Source organism: Myotis myotis, unplaced genomic scaffold (genome assembly GCF_014108235.1).
Source record: "Myotis myotis isolate mMyoMyo1 unplaced genomic scaffold, mMyoMyo1.p scaffold_m19_p_18, whole genome shotgun sequence".
NCBI lineage: Eukaryota > Metazoa > Chordata > Mammalia > Chiroptera > Vespertilionidae > Myotis > Myotis myotis.
Window position 1 is genome coordinate 740,970 of NW_023416322.1, and position 17,195 is coordinate 758,164.

Below are 17,195 nucleotides of genomic sequence, written 5' to 3' on the forward strand. Positions count from 1 at the left end.
ACACCGCCCTCCATCACACAAACCAGAACAACGGAACCAAACCCAACTCCAGGGCTCGGCGGGGCCGCACTAGCGTCCCGCCTGCACCTGGGACCTGCCCGTGAGACAAAGGCAGCGCCCGGCCGGGGTCCCGGCGACCCGGCGACCCGGCGCCGGCAGGGGGAGTCCCGGGCCGGGCCGCCGGGGGGCGCTCCTGGTCCGCTGACGCGCGGGGCGGGGCCTCGGCGCGGGGCGGGGCCTCGGCGCAGGTGGGCGGGGCCTCGGCGGCCGGAGGAGGAGCGGCCCGCGCTGAGCCGGCGTCTCCGTGACAGGCGCCCTCGCCGCCGCCGCCTTTTCTTCCCGGTCCCGGCCGCCCGCCCGCCCGCTCCCGCCGCCGCCTGCTCCCGCCCGGCCTCCTCGCGGCAGGAACTGCGGCCCAGCCCGCCCGGTGCCGCGCGGGCCCCGCGCCCAGCCGCCCCTGCGCGGCCCCGCAGCTCCCGCGGGCACCATGCCCAGCAAGACCAAGTACAACCTTGTGGACGACGGGCACGACCTGCGGATCCCCCTGCACAACGAGGACGCCTTCCAGCACGGCATCTGCTTCGAGGCCAAGGTAGGTCCGGGCCGCCGCGACCTGGGGGGGGCGCCGGGGCCTCTGCTAGCGGGGTCCCCTCTCTGTGGAAGCCGCGGCTCCTGCCCAGGATCGGGGAGCCCCGCAAAGTTTGAGCGGTATTGCTGCCCCTCCTTGCAGACCTCCTTTCCCCCTCCCCCCTCCCCCTGCAGACCCCCTCCCCTCCCCTCCCCTTCTCTTCCCTCCCTTCCTCTCCTCTCCCCTCCCCTCCCTCTCTTCCCCCTCCCCCCTCCCCCTGCAGGCCCCCCTCCCCTCCCCTTCTCTTCCCTCCCCCCTCCCCCTCCCCCCTCCGCCCTGCAGACCCCTGTCCTCACTGGCCCATAACTGATGAAGTTACTTCCCAGACCCTCACCCTGAGGAGGGCCACCTGGTGGGTGAGCACAGCCTGGACCCCTTCCTCGTCCTCTGGCGTTGGTGTAGGGAAGCCCTGGTGTTACTCACCTGCGGATCCCCGGGGAGGGCTTTCAGGAAGGTCTTCCTCAGGGGTCACCTGCGCCTCATGAGGACAGTGACACCCGTGGGGCAGGTCAGGCCCCAGGCCCAGCTTTCAGGCACCTCCCAGGTGCCTGGTTTGCAAGACGCCTTTGCAAGTGCCAGCGCTGAAGGGGCCGGGGGAGGACACCCCTCTGCTAGTTTTGTGGCACAATGTTAAGTGTCACAGCTGGCAGGGACCCACGCGGGCGGAGAAGTTGACTAGCGTTCCCAGGCTGGGCCAGAGCCCCCACCTGCCCTTGGGGAGCGGGGTGGGAGCCTCAGCGCTGGCCCCTCAGCTGTGAATGCCCCTCCCCGCCCCGGCCGCAGTCATGGTGTGCTTCTCAACGAGGAGTCTGGTTTCTGAAATCACAGCTGGGGTTCCTTTGCCCAGCACCTGGGGGCCCCTCCCGGGGAAGCTGGTATTGTCCACGTGGAGGGAGCCACTCGGCATCCCCTTTGCCCGTCAGGACGTGGAGATGCAGGAGTCGCATCTCACGAAGGATCAGACCGTCAGGTGGCTGCCTCCTGCCGTTGGACAGACACCTTGTGAGAGCGGCTCTGGCCTGTGCAGGCAGCTGTGCCGAGGCCTCTTGGAGGCGTGGGGATGGGAATCGGCCCGTTTGCCCCGAGTGACCTTCCCCCAGCGTCGTGGCTGTTGCAGGGACCCCGGCCCGGCCTCCAGCCTGCGCGGAAGGCAGAGCCGCATCCCTGTGGGGCTGGGCCAGAGCGGCCGCAGCCGAGATCTGATCTTGCTTCTCTCGTGTAGGTCTGGTCGGTCTAAGATGGGATGTGTGGGTTGATTTTTGTCCAGGCCTTTGCCTTGGTGAGCAGGTTTTTTAAATTTTAAAGTATGAGTTTCCAACAATGTCTTGACTTACTTTTCTTGGACATACGTGAACTGGGGGCTTGGCGTTTGTCTTGTTTGGTTCACTAGTGCTCCATTTTGCACGAATGGGATAAGAAGAGAGATAAAGTTTAAAATGTTTTTAAGCCTTTTTGTTCTTTTCTCACAGTCTCTGCATTTGATCTCAAAACCTCACATGCATAAGAATCACCAGACGAAGGTCTGTCTCTTGGCACCCCCAGTTCTAATTTGGTGAATCTGGGGGAGCCAGGACGGTGGGCGGTTAATGAGCACACCACTCGATTTGCTGCAGGTGGCTGAGACCAGACGGGGAAGCACTGGGCTTGAGGCTTGGTTCCAACTTGTTGGGCCTTGCCCTCCCTCCCCTGGCGCCTTTTCTGGGGGTGTCTGGGGGTGTGCTGTAGTTCCTGTGGTGACTTCCTGGGCTCCCTCCCAGTGGAGCTCCATCAGGATGTCAGGGCTGGGCTCCCACACAGCCCCGGCGGGGGGCGCAGCTCTGCTTTCAGCAGGACGGGGTGGAGGGGAAGGACAGGCTGACTTTGAGGGCTGGGTCCTAATTCCCAGCTTCAATCCTTGATCCTGGACCCTGCGTATTCAAACTGTCAGCCAAGACCCAGCAGAAGCTGCTGTGTCCCGTGCCCCTGGCGAGCGGCCCGGGCTGTCCCCACCCTCCCCAGGGCGTCTGTGGAACCACAGTCACCCCGACTTCAGGGTTAAGAGCCTCGCTTGCTTTGGAAAAGCACCGGCTGTAAAATGGAAATGCGTTGCTGCTGCCAGGCCAGGTCCCCTTGGCGAGTGCCAGGCCCTCCCCCCAGGGCTGGCAGGCTGGCAGCAGCAAGCGGAGGCGTGACTGGCGGTGCTGCTGGCTTCCAGGCTCCGAGGGGTTGGAGGGCTGTGGCCGGGTGAAGGGCGTGGGGTCAGGTTCTGCGCAGGTCACTAAACCCTGTGTTTAATGAAGCAGAATCCCAGGTGCTTTGCACCTGCAGAGCTTCACGCAGTCCTCGCTGCTTCCCTAGCGGTGGGGTCCTCTTGTCTTGGAAGCCAGGCTGCGGGCTCGGGCGTGCTTCCCCCACGTGCACGGCCACCCCGGAATCGAAACCTGGAGCTTTGACTTTGGACTCCCCGCCCATGGCTCACTGAGATGGGCTGGGCGCTGAGTGCGGGGCTGGTCCCAGCGCCCCCTTGGCTGGGAGCTGCCCCTGAGGGACGCTGCCTGGGCTCCCTGACCTGGTGGGGGTGTGGCCCTCGGTGCCTGCCTCTGCCTCTCCCAGGGCCCCTTCCTGGTGGCCATGCCAATCAGCCGACTCTCACCTCGGGGAGGACGCCTAACGGCGCCGCCACCAGGCTCAGCAGAGTGTCAGCAACAGCTGTGCCTCCATCGGAGGGGGGCTTGGGTTTGCATGGGACTTTCACACAGGAAGACTTTTCGTCAGTGGAAACAGGACTATTCCTGTTATCTGCCTTTTTTAGATGAAAAAAAAGGGGATGGGAAAGATGGACTTGGCCAGAGCCACAGACCTGATGCCCAAGTGATGGTCACAGCTGGTTCGTGGCGAGCCTGTGCTGCTCCGGCGTGGCCTCGGTGCTCCTCACGCGCAGCACCCGCCCTGGCCTGGGCCCTCTGGCCGACCTCGCGCTCACAGCGCTCCCGGCCAGCCCAGCACGGGCGCCGCACGCAGGGACAGGCCGCAGGGTGCAGGTTGTCAGGGGAAAGCACCGTAGCTCACCTCGCACAGCCTCCTCATGGCACCATGAGGAGGGTGAGGTCCCCAGGGAGGTCATGGGCACAGGGTCACATGGCTGGACCAGCACAGGGCAGGGCTCCTCCTGGCTCCCTGGATTCAGGCGGGCTGTTATCTACGGCTGCTTCACAAGCTGCCTCCAGACCCAGGGGCCCCGAACGGCATCTGTTCAATTTGCCTGCGACTCGTGGTCGGGAGTTCAGGCAGGGCGGGGCTGGCCTTCAGTCTCAGGCACTGCTGGCGAGGTCAGCGACTAGCCGCCCTCGGCTGTGGCGGGGCTGGTCCACGTGCTGCCCAAGGACCCCGTGCCACGGGGTCCTTGGGCTTCCTCACGGCACAGGGCCCTTTCACTTGGCAGCTGGCTTTCAGAGGGAGTGTTTGGAGCAGCGATGACCTCCAGGCGACCCAGGGTCCTGTTGGTCACAGCAGGCCATTGGCCAGCCCAGGTTCCAGGGCAGGAGAAGTGGACGCCACGTCTTGATGGGGAGTGTCAGGCTCCCACTGCGAGAGAGCGCGCGGGTGAGTGGCAGCGCGAAGCGGGCTGTAGGTCACCGAGTGCCACCAGGTTATGCTCTTCCCTCTGGGTCACTGCGGCCCTGTAGGACCTGTCTCAGCTTCTGAGCGTGGCCTCCCATCAGGTCCAGGCAGCCCGCAGCCTGAGAGCAGCAGGTGTTGGCCGTCTGAAAGTACCCACAGCCACTGAGAGGTGTGTCACACTGTTGGGGACCTTCTGAAGGCCTCCACTTTACCTTATACACTTCTGCTGTTAATTTCCCTGAAATATACTTGTCATTCTCCTACTCAAAACACCAGAAGATCCAAATTCTTAGTGTGAGATTCAGGGTCTCTGTTTGAACACTCCCCCTAACCACTGGTGCTTCAGTCCCAGGGAGGGCTCAGCGCCCCCTCCCGCCATCTCCCACTGCTGCCCAGGCCGTCCACATGTCACAGGAAGGTGATGTCTCCAGTCCCTCCTCTGTGTCGAAGGGACCGACAGACCTGCTATGGCTTAGAGCTGCCTGCCCGTCTGATTTCACCCCCATTGTCACGTCAGGGTCCCTGTCACTTTGCCCCCTCTCTTCTGTGGTGCAGAGTGCTGTTCTTGCATATAGAAAATGTGAATGAATGAATGAATGTAACTTCCAAGATTCTCCCTACAAGGACTGCCAGCGCCCTCCTGTTTTGCCCGAGTGGGAGGTGCCTCAGCTCCAGGCTCCTCCCTGCGCCTCCCTGGCTTTAGGCCTGCACTGCTCAGGCCCCGGGGACCTGAGGGACTCCCCTGGGATCCGGGAGGCACCCACTCCCACCTCAATGACACCTACTTCCGAAGGCAGAGCCAGGAAGCTTTTTCTTGAATTAAATGGAATTCTAGTGTTGGACATGCAATGCAATTAGAACCTTTGGTTAATGGAACGTGTGGCCAATTTCAGGAGTAGATAGTTGCCATTTATTAGTAAAAACATTTTTGACCTGTTGTGTTCTCATTAATGAATTGACACCTTTCGCCCCCTAATTTATTGCTTCATTTCTTTTGATTTGCTGTGTTATAGTTTTTATGGCATGAATATGGTTGACAGCACAGCATAGCATGGATCCGGGAGCTAAACTGTGTCTGAGTTCAAGTCCCACTGTGCCCATTTGCTGCATGGCCTTAGCGAGTGACTTAACGCTCTCGTTAGCATCCCGCCTGTGACAGAGGACACGCCTGTCCCAGCCGCGGCGGGCGAGGGAGTCACGCGTGAGAGTGCGCAGCACAGTGCCTGGCCCAGAGCCGGCTGTGCACGTCGTTACTGTTAGTCCCGTGAATCGTGGTTTAAGTGTCCATCTTGGAGCCATGACGCTCTGCTCTGTGTCAGAGGCCCACTAGTGTACGTAGGTCCTCGGTGACGCCGGAGGCCCGTTCCTACGGCGATTAACCCACCTACATAAGCACCTGCGTCACTCACATGGAGCACATTCACAGCAGTCATGAAGGGAAACAGAAAAAAACTTAAAAGAAAGATAACAATTCCTAACCTTTGCTTGTGGTAAATAAATAATAAAAAACATAATGCACATATGCACATACGTCCAAATGACGGAACTTTGTTTTTTTGCCCCTCCCACCCACGGGAACTTTTTTTTTTAATAAATAAATGGGAGATGGTGATGTAACCACGAAATGATGTGTGTCGAGTCCGACGCAGTCCGAGGACTGTCTGCATTATCTCCACGTTACATTATCTCCACTGTCTGCATTATCTCCTGGGGAAAGACCTGGCCGTAGAACTACTCCGATTCCTAAAGTAGCAAGTCAGACAGTGTGACTGCTTTGTGGGCTTAAAATAGCTGCCGGGCTCCTTGGGAGGAATAAGCAGGGGAAACGGCGTCTGGTGCGGCCCGTCCCGCTTGTTCCGGCCCCTCCGTCCCCGTCAGGGTCACTCCACAGCCTCTAATTGCGCTGCGTTGTCGCTCTCCACCCTCCTCTGAATTCCTTGGGTAAATATTTCTTTAAGCAGAAGGAGTCTTGGGTCATGGGATTAATGAAGAATTGTGATGCATCCATTTCCCTTTTCAGTTTTTATATCAGCATCGTGTCTCCTTCTGAGCAGGGCAGCAGCTGGCTCTCAGCACCACGTGCCAGGCCCTGCCAGCAAGCCCTGCGCCCGGAGTGAACCCACGCCTCCCGCTGGGAGGGACCGGTGCTTCCTGCTGCATTGCAGTGAGACGCACATCTCACTCCCTCACGGTCCATCCATCGGGAGAGCCCGGGACGGTGCTACCGCCCGTGGGTTCCGGAAGCTGCAGTGCTTCCAGGGCTGTGGACACGACCCGCCTCGACCGGATGAGACCTGAGCTCCCACCGAGGGGCGGCAGGAAGGGGGCCCTTGCCCCAGGGCACCCTGTGCCCAGGGAGCGCCCTGGAGGCAGGCGGTCTGCTTGCAGAGTCACCGCGTGTCTGCTGCTCCTCCCAGCCGGCTCTGCCTGTGCACGGTCTGGTCTGGACTCCCCGCTCCTCCAGGCCAGCCCCCGGCTGCCTGTGCTGTCCACACCGCAGAGCTTGGACCCTGTAGGCGCGGCGCCGAGAACGCTCTCGCTGTGCTGCGGGCACCATGCCAAGCTCCTCCGTGCCAGGCGCCTCCCACGGCTGAGTGAGGTGCTCCGCTCGGAGCCTCACCGACGGGAAGCTGCTGCGTGGAGCGGCGGAGTGGCTGGCACATCGACGGATGGACAGGCCCCAGTCAGACCCTGGCCGCGTGGCGGGCACTCACAGGAACAGCTGGGCAGTGCCTTTTGAGAGACGGCACTCACCACGTGTTAGCGATTTGGCCTTGGCAGCGGCCCATCAGGAGGCGTCCCCTTTTTGCAGATGAGGAGACTGAGGCCCGTCTTTCCAGGTTGTGTGGGATGGGCATATGGTCTGTTCAAGGCGGTGGTCTCAGCCCCTCCCATCGCGGTCACGCCTGGACCCAGGCGCTGCCGCCTGCTCTCAGGGGCCGCAGACCGGCTGCATCGTGCTGGGCCGCCCGATGGTCTCTGGGTGTGGGGATGAGGCATTAGATTCAGCCGCAGGGACTGGGCGGGAGAGGCTTCGAGACGCTGCTTCCTAAAGGGGCTGTTCTGGCTGGCTCCCACCCACCCCTCCTGCCCACGCACCCCACCCCCACACCCTCTCCCTGGCCTCCCAGCCCCTGGCTCAGAGTCCTCTGGAGGGAAGCCAGCCCCAGCGCAGGGGTTGCGTGGTCGGGCCTTCTCTCCGAGCGGACGCCCTTCCCTTGCTAATGTGGCCTCTGTGTGGGAAGAGGTGCTCACGTGAAAGCATTTTCTTTTCCTGGAAGATGACTGTCTCCCTGGGCTGAGTGACAGTGAGTGTCCACTCGCCCCCTGCCCTTCCCGCAGACACACCGGACTCACGTGCTCCATTCCCGCCGCCCGCAGGCCTGCGCCTGTCCTGCCCGTACACTCGGCAGCTGTCGCACCCCATGCCCTCGGCACCCAGGTCTAAATATGGTCGAAACTTTCATTTGAACTACGATTGAAACTGCCTTTGGCTTCAAGGTCACTTAAACACCGCCTTCTCCTTCTGCAGGTCGAGAATCTTGCAGCACCTCAAATGGGGTCCCCGCAACTTCCTGTGACCGCAGGAGCCGCTGCTCTCGCACCGGGCCCTCAGAGCCCTGGGCACTGAAGGGTGCGGCGCCCAGCCGGCCAGGGGACGGGCTCTGGCCCGGGCTGGAGAGCCGTGGCGGGCGGCCCCGGTTTGGCCGTGGCTGGCGCTGTGGCCGCGTGTTTCGTGAAGCTGCTGTAGAGGCCTGGCGGGTGCTCACGGCGTGTGGGTGTCTTTTCTCCTTTAGGGCGACGTTCTCCTGGCTCCTGGAAGGGTGGGTGCTTGCACCGTTTGGGTGCTATGTGAGGAGGCTCTGGATCTTCAGTCTCTGTCTTAGGCAGACCCTCCCCGGTGCGCTGGGTGGGGCTGGGGCAGCTGCCCACGGCCATTGGCGGGGTGGGTCTGGATGACTTATGGGCCTCAGCGGACCCCACTGTCGGGGGGCAGGCGTGTGTCCTGTGGCTCACGTGGGCTCTTCCTCATCGCTGCTGGGCCGCCTCTGACACCTGCCAGGGAGGGAGGCTGTCCCCTGCCCCACTCAGCCTGCTGTGACTCCCCAGGAAGAAGGGGGCCCCCCCACCGCCTGGCGCGGACAGCCTCTGGTGGCGGTGGCTGCCCAGGGACGGGGCAGGACACGTTGCTTTCTCTGGCTTTCGGCTGAAGTTAGAGCTGCCGTTTGTGAGTTTCTGCCCTGTGAGGCCGCCCTTCCCGGGCCTCCCGCTGGAGGAAGCAGGCTGTTCTGCAGGCGTGTGTGTCTGTGTCTGCTGGCGTCTCTGGGTCGCGGCTTCTCCAGCAACCAGCCTGGGGTCTGGAGAAAACCCAGGGAACTCAACGGCCATGCGGTCCCTAGGGTGCTGGGGTCTCGGCGTCTGCCGCCTTCTCTCCGTCTGTCAGTCTTCTTACGCGTGTTCTGTACACAACGCCTGGAGGTTCTGGTTGTTGCCACCAGGAGGAATGGGGAGAAGCGTGGTCCGGTTACACCAGGGACTGCTATGCCGCTGTGAAAAGGAAAAACGTGCACCACTTGAGGCAGCACAGAGGGACCTGGGAGCATTATGCTAAGTGAATAAGTCAGTCAGAGAAAGACAAATATCACATGATCTCACTGGCGTGGAATCTAATGAACAAGCTGAACTAGCAGTCGACTCAGAGAGCAGGCAGACAGCTCTGGAGGGGGAGGGCTTGGGGGGTATGTTGAGCGGGGGAGGGAGGTGTTGGGGGTGTGTGAAGGGATTGAGCAAAACAGGAAAGAAAAGAGAGAACTCCTGGGCCTGAACAACAGTGTGGTGATGGGGGGGGGGGGGGGCGGGCGGGGCGGGGAGGGCTAGAGGGAATAAATAAATGGTGAAGGGAAAAATAAAATAAATGTTAAAAACATTAGATGGGTTTTTCCAACTGTAAACAAACAAACAAAACCCTCCCCGGTGGTTCTCCTCAACTCAGGGAGCAGTGTGAGGAGCTCGGTGGGAACAGGCCAGGCGAGCCGGGTCGGTGGGCAGAGCGGGGGTGGCGCTCCCACGTGGCAGCCTCAGAGCCGCACCGCCGGCTCCCTCATCAGTGCTCGGCACCGAACGCCCCTGCCCGGCGTGCCCAGGAGTTTCCGCTCACACAGCCGCTCTGCGGCCGCCTTCTGTTCCCTGATGTTCCAGGTGCACCGGTTAACAATGCGGATTTTTTTCAATAGATGGAGTTATGCATATGCTGATATATATGCGATTTGATATGTATGCTATTTTGTTGTATTGACAGCAAGCTCCAAAACTTCATATGTCAAATTTTCTGAAGATGTTAACATCATAGATATTTTTACACTTAAAAATGTCGAATTTTGTGCCAAAAAAAGCTTTGTGGGAACTTTTAATTCATTACTTTATTTTGAAGAAAAGTGCTGCTGAAAGCTTCATCTTAAGTATGCTCCATCTTAAGATACTTGTGAACGCTGGTTTAAATGCTTTAAAAGTGATGATTTCGATGTGAAAGATGAACTTCCAGGTCAACCGAAAAAGTTTGAAGACCAACAATTACAAGCATTATTGGATGAAGATGCATGTCAAACTCAAAAACAACTTGCAGAAAGATTAAACGTTGCTCAGAAACAATTTCCGATCATTTACAAGCAACAGGAAAGATCTTAAAGGAAGGAAAATGGGTGCCACATCAACTGAACAAAAGACAAATGGAAAACTGAAAAGTCATCAGTAAAATGTTGCTTCAACGGCACGAAAGAAAGTCTTTTTTGCTTCAAATTGTGACTGGCGATGAAAAGTGGATTTATTTTGAGAATCCCAAACGCACAAAATCATGGGTTGATCCAGGTCAACCATCAACATCGACTGCAAGGCCAAATCGCTTCGGAAAGAAGACAATGCTCTGCGTTTGGTGGGATCAGGAAGGTGTGGTGTGTTATGTGGTGTATTACCAGTATTTAGCATTTCTAAAACCAGGTGAAACGCTTAATACTGATCGTTACCGACAACAAATAATCAATTTGAACCACGCTTTGATCGTGAAACAACCAGAACGGACCAGGAGACACGACAAAGTAATTTTGCTTCATGATGACTCACCATCACACACTTCAAAACGAGTTAAAGACACGTTAGAAGATCCTGCCTGGGAAGTATGAACCCACCCGCCGTATTCACCAGACCTTGCTCCTTCAGATGACTGCTTGTTCCGATCGATGGCACATGTACTTTCTGAGCCGCACTTCAAAACATACGAAGAAGTGGAAAGCTGGGTCTCTGAATGGTTTGCCTCAAAACAAGACAAGTTCTATTGGGACGGTCCCACAAGTTACCTGAAAGATGGGGAAATGTGTAGCTAGTGATGGACAGTACTTTGGATAAAGCACTTTTGATGTTTCTCCTGAAATTGTTGTGTTTTCCTTGATTACAAAATCCGCATCATTAACCGGTCTACCTGGTACGTTCCTTGTGCGGCTGTGCCTAGGGCAGTGCTTGCTTGGCGCTGTGGGCGCAGAGACGGGGCCAGACGGGCTTGGAGGGGTCAGTCGAGCTGGGAGATGTGGCTACATGACGTGCTGAGCATAAACTGTGGGCGTTGTGCTGGGTGTGTTTAAACTTCCGTCTCCCCGCCACCTGCGCTGAGGGTGGCACAGCTCAGGAGAAAGGATTGTCCGAGGCCACTCCAAGCCCCCTTCTGGGACGAGCTGGGGCCAGAGCCCGGCCTGTTTCTCCCGCCGGCAGCCCGCGCTCCCCTCTCAGCTGCCCGCAGGTGCCGGCTTCTCCAGGGCTGACGCCAGGGGCCGAGTCAGGGAGGGGGCATGAGGGCAGGAAAGGCTGGTGCTGGCTGTGGTGGGAGAGGAGGTGTATGTGGGGCTGTGGTTACAGCGTCAGGGGGCTAAGACAACCATCGCCAATGGAGAAGTGATGGAGGTAGGAAGGCCTGTCCCCCACGAGGCTTCACGGACCAGGCTGGAGAGCGGGACTTCTTCCTGGAAACAGTGGGAGAGAACACCGTTTGTCTCTAAGGCACAGGCATGATATAGCGTGTATAGGAGTGGTACTTACTGTGTGTGCACAGGCATGATATAAAAATGTATAGGAGGGGTACTTACTGTGTGCGCACAGGCATGATATAACGTGTACAGGAGGGGTACTTACTGTGTGCGCACAGGCATGATATAAACATGTATAGGGGGGTACTTACTGTGTGCGCACAGGCATGATAGAGCGTGTATAGGAGGGGTACTTACTGCGTGTGCACAGGCATGATATAGCGTGTATAGGAGTGGTACTTACTGTGTGTGCACAGGCATGATATAGCGTATATAGGAGGGGTACTTACTGTGTGCGCACAGGCATGATATAGCGTATATAGGTAGGATACTTACTGTGTGTGCACAGGCATGATATAGCGTGTACAGGAGGGGTACTTACTGTGTGCGCACAGGCATGATATAGCGTGTATAGGAGGGGTACTTACTGTGTGTGCACAGGCATGATATAGTGTGTACAGGAGGGGTACTTACTGTGTGTGCACAGGCATGATATAGCGTGTACAGGAGGGGTACTTACTGTGTGTGCACAGGCATGATATAGTGTGTACAGGAGGGGTACTTACTGTGTGTGCACAGGCATGATATAGTGTGTACAGGAGGGGTACTTACTGTGTGTGCACAGGCATGATATAACATGTATAGGAGGGGTACTTACTGTGTGCGCACAGGCATGATATAGCGTGTATAGGTAGGATACTTACTGTGTGTGCACAGGCATGATATAGCGTGTACAGGAGGGGTACTTACTGTGTGCGCACAGGCATGATATAGCGTGTATAGGAGGGGTACTTACTGTGTGTGCACAGGCATGATATAGCGTGTACAGGAGGGGTACTTACTGTGTGTGCACAGGCATGATATAGCGTATATAGGAGGGGTACTTACTGTGTGCGCACAGGCATGATATAGCGTATATAGGTAGGATACTTACTGTGTGTGCACAGGCATGATATAGCGTGTACAGGAGGGGTACTTACTGTGTGCGCACAGGCATGATATAGCGTGTATAGGAGGGGTACTTACTGTGTGTGCACAGGCATGATATAGTGTGTACAGGAGGGGTACTTACTGTGTGTGCACAGGCATGATATAGCGTGTACAGGAGGGGTACTTACTGTGTGTGCACAGGCATGATATAGTGTGTACAGGAGGGGTACTTACTGTGTGTGCACAGGCATGATATAGTGTGTACAGGAGGGGTACTTACTGTGTGTGCACAGGCATGATATAACATGTATAGGAGGGGTACTTACTGTGTGCGCACAGGCATGATATAGCGTGTACAGGAGGGGTACTTACTGTGTGTGCACAGGCATGATATAAACATGTATAGGAGGGGTACTTACTGTGTGCGCACAGGCACGATATAGCGTGTACAGGAGGGGTACTTACTGTGTGCGCACAGGCATGATATAGCGTGTATAGGAGGGGTACTTACTGTGTGTGCACAGGCATGATATAGCGTGTATAGGAGGGGTACTTACTGTGTTTGCACAGGCATGATATAGTGTGTACAGGAGGGGTACTTACTGTGTGTGCACAGGCATGATATAACATGTATAGAGGGGTACTTACTGTGTGTGCACAGGCATGATATAGTGTGTACAGGAGGGGTACTTACTGTGTGTGCACAGGCATGATATAGTGTGTACAGGAGGGGTACTTACTGTGTGTGCACAGGCATGATATAGTGTGTACAGGAGGGGTACTTACTGTGTGTGCACAGGCATGATATAGCGTGTACAGGAGGGGTACTTACTGTGTGTGCACAGGCATGATATAGTGTGTACAGGAGGGGTACTTACTGTGTGTGCACAGGCATGATATAGTGTGTACAGGAGGGGTACTTACTGTGTGTGCACAGGCATGATATAGTGTGTACAGGAGGGGTACTTACTGTGTGTGCACAGGCATGATATAGCGTGTACAGGAGGGGTACTTACTGTGTGTGCACAGGCATGATATAACATGTATAGGAGGGGTACTTACTGTGTGTGCACAGGCATGTTTCAGATACCCATTTACATGACACGTATGCGCGGGCTCTGAGCCGGACGGCGACGCTGCGTGGAAAGGGCCTGGAGAGAAAGGGCCGAGGCGCCGCGTGCATGCTGTGCGGGCGGCTGTTGGGAAGGAGGCACCGAAGTAGAAAACCGCGGGTTAGTCTTCACTTCCAGGAACTCATGAGTGAGCCGCTGGAGCCCACTGACGCAGCTGTAGGCGCCATCCCAGGCTGGCCTGGGGGCCCTGCGTCCTCTGTGTCCGTCTGTGTCCGTCCGGCCGCGCGTCGCTGGGCCTTCCCACCTGAGTCCTGATGCCCCTAGAGCAGTCGGAGAGCTCACGCTGCCCAGGAGTGTAGGACGCGTGTGATTAGGCTGTTGAAGTTTGGCAAGTTAAGGTCTGTTTAGCTAAAGTGTGAGAATGAGGCTGTGTCCATATGGGCACTCTGTGAGGCGACAAAAGGGCTGAGTGGGTGCCACGGGGGCCATAAGAGCAGACTGTGGAGCGCTGGCGGTCAGCAGGCCAGGACCAGGGAGTCCCTGCCTCAGCCTCGCCTCTGCTGGGGAGTCGCCTGAAACAGAAGCACACCGGCCGGGCCCTGCCACTGCCACCGCGTGCTGGCCTCCGAGGCCGGCGGGGCCCTGCCACTGCCACCGCGTGCTGGCCTCCGAGGCCGGCGGGGCCCTGCCACTGCCACCGCGTGCTGGCCTCCGAGGCCGGCGGGGCCCTGCCACTGCCACCGCGTGCTGGCCTCCGAGGCCGGCGGGGCCCGGCCACTGCCACCGCGTGCTGGCCTCCGAGGCCGGCGGGGCCCTGCCACTGCCACCGCGTGCTGGCCTCCGAGGCCGGCGGGGCCCTGCCACTGCCACCGCGTGCTGGCCTCAGGCCGGCGGGGCCCTGCCACTGCCACCGAGTGCTGGCCTCAGGCCGGCGGGGCCCTGCCACTGCCACCGAGTGCTGGCCTCAGGCCGGCGGGGCCCTGCCACTGCCACCGCGTGCTGGCCTCAGGCCGGCGGGGTCCTGCCACTGCCACCACATGCTGGCCTCCGAGGCCGGCGGGGTCCTGCCACTGCCACCGCGTGCTGGCCTCAGAGGCCGGCGGGGCCCTGCCACTGCCACCGCGTGCTGGCCTCAGAGGCCGGCGGGGCCCTGCCACTGCCACCGCGTGCTGGCCTCCGAGGCCTGTCTGTCAGGTGGGCCATTGGGCAGCACTTCCTCTGCGTCCCTAGGAGTTCCGTCCCTGCTCCCGGCCTCCCGGCAGTTACTCCTGTCCTCACCCACCCCTGATGGGGCCTCGGCCTGGGCAGCCTCCGTGGCTCTGAATGTGGTGGTCATGCCTTTGCCTCCCGGCCAGCCCCTCCCCAAGATGCTGACGGTTGCCATGGTGGCGTCTAATTTTCCTTCCCTGACGGCGAGCAGCCTGCGGCCGTGGGCCCAGCACCGCACATCGACCCACCCTTGTCTCAGGAGGCTCAGCTCATCCAAGAGTAGTGTCTGCCCCATCTCCCCTCTGCGCTCCTCTCCCCTGAGCCTTGGTTTACCATCTCCGCCATCTGTGCGCCTGGCTTGGGGCAGGCCCTAAGGGCGGCTGAGCTGTATTTGCTGCAGCTCCGACCGCTGCCCCGCACAGTGGCTGCTCGTGGGCGCCTGGGGCACCTGGAGCCCAGCCGCAGGCTGTCAGCGAGGCCGTCCTTGGGGCCCCGGGTGTCAGGTGCCATGACGATGCCTTTAGTGGCCCTTCATTTCCTCCTTCCAGCAGCAGCTTGGCGTTGTTTTTCATTAATACGTGAGCGCCATGTCAGTCACCGGTGACTATACTTTCCGTCCTTAACGACCCGTCGGAAGAACAAGCGGCAGGCGCTGACTCCTGTGGAGGGAGAGGCTGGCAGCATTGCCTGCGCCGTGGGGCAAGCGGCACCCCTCACCTCCGGGCCTGTTGCTCTGTGCTCACAGGGAGGCCACGCCCCAGAGCCTGGAGTTGGGGGGGGGGGGGACGGTGCAGGGCAGGTGCTCCGCCAGCCCACCCGCTGCTGGGCCACAGCAGCCCGGGGCGAGCCACTTCGGCTTGTGCTGTGGTCCCGCGGGAGGAGGGAGCAGCTGCCAGAGCCCGAACCTCGAACCTCGGGGAACATGCTCCCCCGGCTCCTGCAGACCAGCTCCCCCAGGGGAGTCTCATCCCAGCTGCTGACGCCCAATGAGCGAGAACTGCAGGGCGCCTGCCTCACGCCTGGGCATGTGGAGGAGGGACTGACTGCTCTCCCTCCCTGAGCCGCCAGGACGTTGCTCCCGTGTAACTGCACAAAAGCAGAACTTCCTCATTACTGCCTTCTGCTCTCAGATACGGACACCTTTTCCTGCTCCGTGGGAATAAAAAGAAAGTTTTGAAAAGTCTGTCATCCATTTGCCCTATTTCAGTGAAAATAAAAAGAGCTACCCAAACTCTAGAAAAATGGCAGCAGTATAATTATTGGGTTGGCGGCAATTCCTATAAAAACATTAAAAACTCGTGGACAACACCTGACAGGATTTGGTGACCAGACATCCCCACCAGCCCCACATGCAGATGGGGACCCCCCAGCACCATTGGCTGCCGTGTTTCCATGGAGAAAACAGCGGGCTCAGGAAGGACCTGGAGGGGGAGCGCCAGAGGCTACCGCCCCAGGGAGTGCGGGGAGCAGGGGCCATGAGAGATGGGGTGTGCGGGCTCGGGGCTGTGGGCTGGGCCCCGGCTGAGAGCTCTCCCCGACGTGCCAGGACCGAGAACCCAAATGCAGCCGAGAGCCAGCGGGAGGAGGCGGTTCCAGTTCAAGGGGCAGAGGGCACGGCCCGTTTTCCTAATTTAGGTGAAAACAACAGGGAATCGGGAAGGTGGAAATGCTGCTGATCTGAGCGTCCTTTTAAAAACTCAGGGAAACAAGTTCACATAAGAATCGTGAACAAGCATATCAAGGTCGACGCCATTGGCGTTTCCATAAGAGAAAGGACAGAGGCCCGATACCCTCTCCCGGGAGGGTGTGCGGCAAGAAACATGTCAGAGACAGACCGACCACAGGCTCAGGGTAACATTTCGTAAATGAGGTAAACGATTTAAGATGATGTAAAGCATGAAAGAGGAAATTAGAATTATGGAAATTCAGAAACAAAGTAACAGAATTCAGGAAAGACTCTAAAGAAATTATTTTAGAAGTAAAAACTAAACTAGAAGAAATACAGGAAAAAATAAACCTCATAAATGCCTGAAAAGTAGGGAAAGTTTTAAAATGAAAAAGAAATATAGCAAGAGACAAAAGGGATTCGAAAGTGACAAATATCGAAGACAGGCCAAGAAGAGATTCCATATGATGGAGGGGCTCTTGGCAAACAACCAGCCGGACAGGGGGCCCACGACGCACTGTGTGGTGGGGAGAGCTTTGGCTTCCCTGGGGAAACGGTCCCATGTGGGTGGACGCCCCGCCCCTCTTGGCCTGTGGCCATTGCACATCCCACCAACCCCCATGGAGCGCCCCCCCCCCCGCCCCGCCCCGGGGGTTTGCACTGAAAGCCCAGGAAAGGGTTCTGGCCTGACAGCAGGCGTGTCCACCTGGACCTTCCCATGACTGCCCTGGTGCGGGCCGCACGCTGAGTCACCACCCAGCCCAGGCGCCTGAACAAACTCAACTTCTGGGCTTTGTGGGCCCTAGAAAGTAGGCAAGGCCGTCTGAGAAGGCGCCGTTCAGGAGGCCACCCCCCCCCCCCCCCCCGCGGGGCCTGGGCCGTGGCAGTGACGTCACAGCGGGACGACCACGGGGAACTAGGCTGTCAGAGGCCACTGTCAGCGGCTTTCTTGTCCTGCTTCCCTCACACCCACGCCTGTTTGCTTTTGCAGCCTCTCAGACGCTTTAATGACGGCGTGT

At 58.6% G+C, this 17,195-nt stretch overlaps 1 protein-coding gene across 5 annotated transcripts in view; it reads left to right on the forward strand.

Moving 5' to 3' along the window:
* Positions 1–282: 282 nt before the first annotated feature.
* LOC118672930 (carboxyl-terminal PDZ ligand of neuronal nitric oxide synthase protein-like) overlaps positions 283–17,195 on the forward strand; it is a 115,939-nt gene continuing 99,026 nt past the window's right edge. For 2 of the 5 annotated variants that reach the window (XM_036343080.1, XM_036343082.1), the window contains exon 1: positions 293–592. In XM_036343080.1, coding sequence (XP_036198973.1) covers positions 488–592 — 105 coding nt within the window. In that variant the 5' untranslated portion in view covers positions 293–487. Of the gene's footprint in view, positions 593–17,195 lie in introns of all 5 variants that reach the window. The other 3 variants (XM_036343081.1, XM_036343083.1, XM_036343084.1) reach the window with 2 other exon arrangements.